This window comes from Anguilla rostrata, chromosome 2 (genome assembly GCF_018555375.3).
Source record: "Anguilla rostrata isolate EN2019 chromosome 2, ASM1855537v3, whole genome shotgun sequence".
In the NCBI taxonomy this organism is placed as follows: Eukaryota; Metazoa; Chordata; class Actinopteri; order Anguilliformes; family Anguillidae; genus Anguilla; species Anguilla rostrata.
In genome coordinates, this window is record NC_057934.1 from 9,496,005 (window position 1) to 9,504,505 (window position 8,501).

At 40.8% G+C, this 8,501-nt stretch overlaps 1 protein-coding gene and 1 long non-coding RNA gene across 2 annotated transcripts; one reads left to right on the top strand and one right to left on the bottom strand.

Annotated features, from left to right (window-relative positions):
- The first annotated feature begins 1,023 nt into the window (after nt 1-1,023).
- Nucleotides 1,024-3,600, top strand: LOC135245476 (uncharacterized). Its single transcript, XR_010327277.1, has 4 exons — nt 1,024-1,825; nt 2,256-2,370; nt 2,534-3,052; nt 3,466-3,600. It is a non-coding gene; the product is annotated as an uncharacterized LOC135245476 (long non-coding RNA).
- A 99-nt stretch (nt 3,601-3,699) lies between these two features.
- On the bottom strand, nt 3,700-7,407 carry zgc:194981 (uncharacterized protein LOC561073 homolog). Its single transcript, XM_064318519.1, has 4 exons — nt 7,251-7,407; nt 5,712-6,062; nt 4,841-4,948; nt 3,700-4,234 (listed from the first exon to the last, which is right to left on the bottom strand). Exons 2-4 carry the CDS (start codon nt 5,901-5,903, stop codon nt 4,154-4,156), a joined length of 381 nt encoding a protein of 126 aa, XP_064174589.1. The 5' UTR covers nt 5,904-6,062; nt 7,251-7,407; the 3' UTR covers nt 3,700-4,153.
- Nucleotides 7,408-8,501: the final 1,094 nt, after the last annotated feature.

Below are 8,501 nucleotides of genomic sequence, written 5' to 3' on the forward strand. Positions count from 1 at the left end.
AAAGGCCAGCATGCCACACATCAGGGCATGGCCTGGACCCCCCCCCCCCCCAAAAAAAAGCCAGCAAAGAACCCAGCATGCAAAAAAAAAAAAGAAAAAGAAAAAAAATAAGCATGCAAAAACAACCCCCCTCTCCCAAAAAAAGGCAGCACGCCACACATCAGGGCAAGACCTGGACCCCCCCCCTTCAAAAAAAAAAAAAAAACAAAGAAATCAGCGTGCAAAAAAGACAGGATGGGGAAAAAGCATGCCACATATCAGGGCATGACCTGAACCCCCCCCCCCAAAAAAAGGCCAGCATGCCACACATCAGGCATGGCCTGGAACTCCCCCCCCCCCAAAAGAAGCCAGCAAAGAAGCCAGCATGCAAAAAAAAAAGAAAAAGAAAAAAAATCAGCATGCAAAAACAACCCCCTCTCCCAAAAAAAAGCCAGCATGCCACACATCAGGGCAAGACCTGGACCCCCCTCCAAAAAAAAACAAAAAACAAAGAAGCCAGTATGCAAAAAAGAAATCAGCATGCAAAAAAGACAGGATGGGGAAAAAGCATGCCACACATCAGGGCATGACCTGGAACCCCCCCCTCCAAAAAAAGGCCAGCATGCTACATATCAGGGCATGGCCTGGAAACCCCCCCCCCCCCAAAAAAACCAGCAAAGAAGCCAGCATGCAAAAAAAGAAAAAAGAAAAAAAAATCAGCATGCAAAAACAACCCCCCTCTCCCAAAAAAAAGCCAGCATGCCACACATCTGGGCAAGACCTGGAACCCTCTCACCCAAAAGCCAGCATTTATTTAAAAAAGCCGGCAAAAGGCAGCATGCAAAAACAACCCCCCCCCCATAAAAGTCCAGCATGCAAAAATAAATCAGCATGCAAAAAGACAGGATGGGGAAAAAAGCATGCCACACATCAGGGCATGACCTGGAACCCCCCCCCTCCAAAAAAGGCCAGCATGCCACATATCAGGGCATGGCCTGGAAACCTCCCCCCCCAAAAAGAAACCAGCAAAAAGCCAGCATGCAAAAAAAAGAAAAAAGAAAAAAATATCAGCATGCAAAAACAACCCCCCTCTCCCAAAAAAAAGCCAGCATGCCACACATCAGGGCAAGACCTGGACCTCCAAAAAAAAACAAAAAACAAAGAAGCCAAAAAATAAATCAGCATGCAAAAAAGACAGGATGGGGAAAAAAGCATGCCACACATCAGGGCATGACCTGGAACCCCCCCCTTCCAGAAAAAAAGAAGCCAGCATGCAAAAAAAAAGAAAAGAAAATCAGCATGCGAAAACAACCCCCCTCTCCCAAAAAAAAAGCCAGCATGCCACACATCGGGGCAAGACCTGGACCCCCCCCCTTCCCCCCAAAGAAAAAAGCAAAGAAGCCAGCATGCAAAAAAGAAATCAGCATGCAAAAAAGATGGGGGGAAAAAAAGCATCCGACACATCAGGGCAAGGCTGGAACAAACCCAGCACCCATTTTAAAAAAGCCAGCAAAAAAGCCTGCATGCAAAAAAGAAATCAGCATGCAAAAAAGCCAGGATGCAAAAACAACAAAAAAAAAGTCAGCATGCAAATAATAATAATAAAAATAAATAAGCATCCCAAAAAAAAAGGCACGATGCAAAAGCTGCGTGGGGCCCGTCAGGACAAAGGGGGCACTGTCAAGCAGCCCCACCAAAGAGCAGCCAAGACAAGCACATACAGAGTGCCGAAAAAAGGATCGGAGAGCCTCAGCATGCCCCGGCAGGTCCACACCCAAAACCACCTCAGAGTGACGGACCTGTCAGAGGAGGCTCTCCCGCTTCTGCCCTGGGACACAAGCGTCAGGTCAGTCTGTTAAAAACATTTTTAAAAAAAACATTTCTTCTCTTTGTGATCTTATCTTTTTTTATTAAAAGTTAAAAGTTTTCTTTTGGGTGAGATAAACATTCAAGTATTGTGTAATTTGTATTATACAATGGGGGATGTTAGAAGTGACTTTTCAAGCTTTTATCAAATCGAATGAATTTTTATAGCACGTTTTACATATAAACTGTCACAAAGACACTTTACAAAGTAGCAGAAAAAGAGCAGAAACAATGAGAATTAGAAATATTGAATGACCCAGCACTTGACTGAGTTGTAGGCATTGTGCTTCCACCTAAAGGTTTTACAGTCTTGGATAAATGCAAGTTGCAAGATGTTTTGATTGGTCAGTCTTGAGTTTTTACTGTGATGTTATGCTGACTGGGTATGTCCCCCTTTGTAACCCCCGTAGCCTGTCCCAGGTCCTGCAAAAGCAGAAGAACAGGTACCAGGAGCTGTGGGGTCCATCCCTCCCCAAACAGCGATTGGCGGGCTCCTGGATAGAGCCTCCCAGCACCTCAACTCTGGTTGGTGGAAACTGTTAGAATCGTTGCCATTGGGTTCTCCATGAATATCTTAGGCTGTCAGTCAAAACTGTGTAGAACGGGGCAGCGGCTTTGGAAAGATCTATGATTGGCTCGTGTGTGGGAGGATGTTTCTCTCATCTCTGTGTCTCCCTTCGTAATACAGGGAGAAGACATGGCCTGGCCCAGATTCAAAATAATTTTTAAAAAAGCCAGGATAGAAAAAAAGCATGCTTCAGGGTAAGGCCTGGGACCCCCCTCAGCCAAAAGCCAGCATTCATTAAAAACAAAAGCTGGCAAAAGGGCAGCATGCAAAATAAGAAAAAATCCAGCACACAAAAAGAAGAATTGCATGTGAAAATAAATAAATAAGCATCCAAAAAAAAAAAAAAAAAGCCAGGATGCAAAAACAACAAAAAAAGTCAGCATGCAGATAATAATAATAAAAATAAATAAGCATCCCAAAAAAAAGGCAGGATGCAAAAGCTGCGTGGGGCCCATCAGGACAAAGGGGGCACTGTCAAGCAGCCCCACCAAAGAGCAGCCAAGACAGGCACATACAGAGTGCCGAAAAAGGATCGGAGAGCCTCAGGATGCCCCGGCAGGTCCACACCCAAAACCACCTCAGAGTGACGGACCTGTCAAAGGAGGCTCTCCCGCTTCTGCCCTGGGACACAAGCGTCAGGTCAGTCTGTTAAAAACATTTTTTTAAAAACATTTCTTCTCTTTGTGATCTTATCTTTTTTTATTAAAAGGTGAAGAATCTAATCACCATCTTTTCCTTTTGGTACTTTTTTTTTTAGCACTTTCTACAATTAAACTGTCACAAAGACAGTTTACAAAGTAGCAGAAAAAGAGCAGAAACAATGAGAATTATAAATATTGACTGACTCAGCACTTGATGCATTGTGCTTCCAGCTAAAGGTTTCAAAGTCTTGGATGAATGCGAGTTGCAAGATGTTTTGATTGGTCAGTCTTGAGTTATTACTGTGATGTCATTCTGACTGGGCATATAAACTGTATAAGGATTCTGATTATTGTATAATATCTTTTCTGCAGTGCATTGTGGTATTACAGTACATGCTTCTGTTTCATGAGAGATCTTTGAGGAAGACATGTGATGCTCAACCAAAACCTACTCAGGAAGACAAACAAGACTAATCACCGTCTGACATTCAAAAATAAAATTGTTTTGAGAAAAATAAATACATGCACAATAAAAATTTGTCTGGGAAGTCCTTGAGTTACAGATTCTAACAAGTAAAAATGGTTTAGAAATTAAGCACCAATTTTGAGCAGTTTTTTTTTTTAAAGAAATTGAACAGTCTGCCCTTGTTATGTGCTTTTTCACTTTATTCAGATGAGGGGAAGCAGACAGGGTTACAGTACAGAAAGGGTCACGAATCAAACCCCTAGTCAGTGGTCTTCTACCATGGTGGAATACTGCAAGACAACCTGGTTGTAAATGGCACTGCACAAATAAGGGCTCACTTGCTCTTTCCTCCGCTCGTTATACTGGCCTAAATATAGGAATTAATTGTACTGTGGAACACAAGAGCAGAAACTACATCACAGGTCAGGCATGAGCCCCCAGGGGGGAAGGGAAAGGGACAACGGGACACCTTCAAACGATAGCGTTTGAGAGCTTAACTGTAGATCCTGAGGAGTGGACAGAATGAATCTGGGGAGATATTTCATCCAGTATGTGCCAAACAAATGACTGTTGAAGGCTTCCCACTTTTCCAATCTGGAGCAGGAGGGGGGGGGGGGGTTTCCCAAATCCACGTCACTTACACTGGCTGGTCAGGAGGTAGCTGGGTACGTCCGAGTTGGGGACGGCCAGCACTACAAAGTTGCAGGTCATAGTCTGATTGAAGAGAACAGGAGAAAAACATGAATACCTCACTATTTGATAGTCAGTTATTCTGGGGGGGGTGAATAACTTACAATATTCCTAAAAAAGAAACTAAAAAAATCCCCGACTTTGAGCAACTTAAATGTAGCTACATTACTGTAATTTACAGCAATATTTCACTATAAATGTTGAACATTACACACATACAATGACATTCAAATGAAATTTCCTAACATGTTGCATATATGCTGTTGGCACAGAGATAATGTTGCATTGTTCTGACATATATTTGAGTACATTTCAGTTAGAGTCTGTGGAAGAAAGGCCTGATCTCACTGCGTTGTATTCCACAAATAAAAATCATGAATACTCAGGTTAGAGAACCAATCAGTGCTCTGTATAGCTGGCCATAGTTGCCACAGTGCCATAAATCAGTCATAAAGTACACAAAGTAAATCTAGGCAACACCACACAGCTCTGAAAGGAATTACAGAATGTGCCACACAGCATTTTGTGAGCATGGCTGAATTATTTATGAAGTAGTATTGATACTGTTCTGCATGCTGAATGTACTAGCAATCTGTGGCACTGTGATTCAGTTAATGTGAGTATGGTCACCTTGCCATGGAGTGAGCAGTCTGCCAGGTTAATGTCCGGCCTGTTCTTACACACAGTCTGTCCCACAGTCACCGACAGGCTGTACTTCACCCGAGCAGGGGGATACATCTGCAGATCACAAACATTTTTTTAAAAACATACCCCTTTCTACCCAGTCTGTCATTCACCCAAACTCCCAAATCCGTAACACATGTAGCCAATTATGTAATAAATAGTACTGTTGTTATTGTTATTAATAATAATAATAATAATAATAATAATAATATAGACATTATTTCTACTATACTTTCATACAGTTTTAAGAAGCCCAAGGGTCTTTACCTAAGACCCCCCCCCCATCTCACATGCACACTGAAAACACATTCCTTTCCAATAACTATTTCTTTTTTTGCCATAAGAAATAGTTATTTTTCAAAAAGCCTATTACTTCAGTGCCTGCTACCTCTCCTGCTGGAGCTGCTGTTAAGTGGATGTACTACATCAGACTGTTAATAAACAAACTGTTTGCCCAGTCAGCAGGACCACATTATCAACATTCACTCCCATTTACCACAAAACTGGGTCAAATATGTATTGATTTCCTTTTAGATGCCTGTTAGAAATGAATTCTCAGATCCTTGAGAATTCAGATTGAAATGTACAACTACTCAAAGCATACACGCATATGAAATAAATTTTTTGTTCTGAGTATCAGTGAAAATGTTTCTTTTAGGGTTGTCAATAATCTGGGGAATTTTTACTGGTATCCAGAAGATTAAAGCATTTCAGACAATTAATGAACCAGGCCTGTTATTCTGTTGCATTATCTGCGTTCACACATGCAGGCATGTTTTAATTCCCCCAGAGAGATGGCACATTAAAATTAATTCACCTGAGCACTGACAGACTGGATGGAGACGAGCTTGTAGGCGTAGACGTTGTTGTTCATCTGGTTGTAGGTCCTGATGGCGTAGTTCGCTACTTTAAGAACTTCAGGGTCCTCGGGACTCAGCACGAAGCCGTTAGCAGCCGCTGAGGCGATCACCACGGCAACTGAGAGCAGGAGTTGGATGAATGCGGCCATCTTTGTGGGGTCCAGGCTAGGAGAAGGAACTCCGGGCCGAGCGAAAGGAGTCAGACTGCATTTATAGCCGTTTTATCGCAGTGATGTTTATGCAGATTAATCACGGGTATGTGCCGATCACGTAAGCAACAGGTTGGAAAATGTCGACTTCAGCAGTTTCTGAAAAGTAAGATTTTAGATAAAGCTCAGTAAGCAATGCCACAATCTGGCTTGATATTCATATCAGACAAGTACCCAGAGTTGCTTTCGTTGACTTTGGCTTAATTTGAAGAAATGTGCGGACCGAGGGTCCATTAGAATAAAAGAAAACGTTTGAAATGAGTAAACATGCCAACACAATACAGTGGAGGTCGGCCAGTTAAAACTGCCACACAAAATGAACCCTGGGGTAATATTTTGTGTAAATAAAAAGCAATAAAGAACTGATACATAAAGATAAAAATTATCCATATCACTTCACTGGAATTTCACCAATATGTCATTTGCCCTCTTGTCACACAATTTGGTGTAAGGTGAGATTAGCTAAACCAGAAAATTCCTGAACAGGACAGCCTTAGTTTTGGATATATGCTCATACATTAGTTTCTGTGTAGTGTATATTGGGCATTGGGTTCCCATTTTTCAGGCTCTGCAATCTAAATATTGCTTGTTTCCCAATTTTCCCAATGTTCCCTTGTTCAGCTCCACTTTTTTTCAACACACACACACACACACACTTAAACAGGTTGATCTGGTTCTATTTCTGTGCTCAGCACGAGTCTTTAATCAGCCAGCATTCCCAGAATGCATTTGGAAAATAGGATATATACACCAACTCTGTATTTAGCCTCACTGACTGACAGCAGAAGCATTCAAGCTTATGTTGTGGCATATTCTTGTGGTAGGCTAGTACATTTACCTACTTTCAATGCAGGAAAAAATATTGTCTATTTCTGCATTGCAGGAACAATCATTGCCCATTTCTCTATTGTGTGGTTCAGGAACAGTATTGGAGAGATCCTGAAACTATTGCACCGTTTCAGGTGAAAACTGAACATTTTCCTGAAATGTACATGCACGTCTATAATTCACAACATGCAAATGATGTCTCGATGCAAAACAGTTTCCAAATGTGGCTCCCCATGAAGTTACATCTGAAATCCCGCTGGCTAGCCTACATAATAATAAGTAGCCTCCATGCAAACGGATATATAGTGAAAATTATAAAATGTCGGACACAACTACAATCGCTGGCCTCCTTCAGCAGTGTGAGATTACAATTAAAATTAAAATGTAGGCTACAAGTTCGTCTATTTTAGAGGTAAGTAGCCTAGCCTCTGCAATAAACACACCAGCCATTATCCTTACCGTTAATAGGCTGTTACAGCGGTTGTCCGAATGTTTCTCGTTACTATTCGGATTCAGCGACCTGAGCCCTGGTTTCAGAACCTAAACACACGCGCCTCCTGTTTATAACCAGAGACAGCTGAGATGAGCGAGAGATGCATCTCGGTTCTGCGTAACGGGATGAGCTGTTACTGCTTTTCTTTTGCGTGCCTCACGTTACGTTACGGTCACGCTACCCGCACGTCGGAAGTCTATATCTCGATGGCACAGCCGCACTGACAATTCTGCTGCCCATCTATACTGCAAGGTACCCTTCCAAAACAGAAGAGTGCACGGACTGGTTTTATTCGAACTTAAAGAACTCGGATCCACGAGAATTAGTTTGCTAATTCAATATTATTACAACCTCGGTGTAACTGGTATACTAATGTAGCATTATGGCTAGGATTAGGATGAGGGTTAGGAATATGTTGAGTGTAGGGTTGAGGAAAGATATGTTTAGTTATGTTTAGGAACAAGTGAAAGGGTTAGGCCTACTATAATCATTATAGTATCATGACAATCATTATCCATTATAGTATAATGCACTACCCTAATTTTGTCTTATTTGGGACATAAAACTACAGCCTTATGAATTTTGATATTGTTTCAGAGAAATACATTTTAGGAAAAAAAAATTCAAACACATTTGATAGTAGGCCTATTGCCTTTATTGAATTGGTGATATTTAAATTATTTTAAATATCAGTCTTAATAGAAAGGGGACATTAAAGATGACTCCAAGGGCTTTAAGTATGGCTTAGGGTTAAAATGATGCCTTGAGCGAGCAAGGTACATAATCTGCATTGTTTCAGTATATACCCATCTATATAAATGGATGCAATGTAAATGCTATGTAAAAAAGTTGTGTAAGACAATCTGGATAAGAGCATCTACTAATGTAATGTAATAAGTTAAGAGTTAGGGCTTAGGTTTATGGTTAACTTAAAAATCATGAAAATGAACTGAAATGTCTTTCAAGAAATTTATGATGAAAAATGTTTCAGTGGAAAACAAAAAAATACATGAGACTATAACCTTGACCTTTAATAGCAAATTAATAAAAACAAATTTGATTAAATTTAAAAATAAATAAAAAGTCATTTCTTGATTCAGGCAGACAGAAAAGTAAATTCTGAATCTAAATGTTTTATTTCTTGGATGCAAGACTATATAGCTCTATGTATTTTCATATACTTTTGGTGATATACATTTTTATAATGCCATCACACA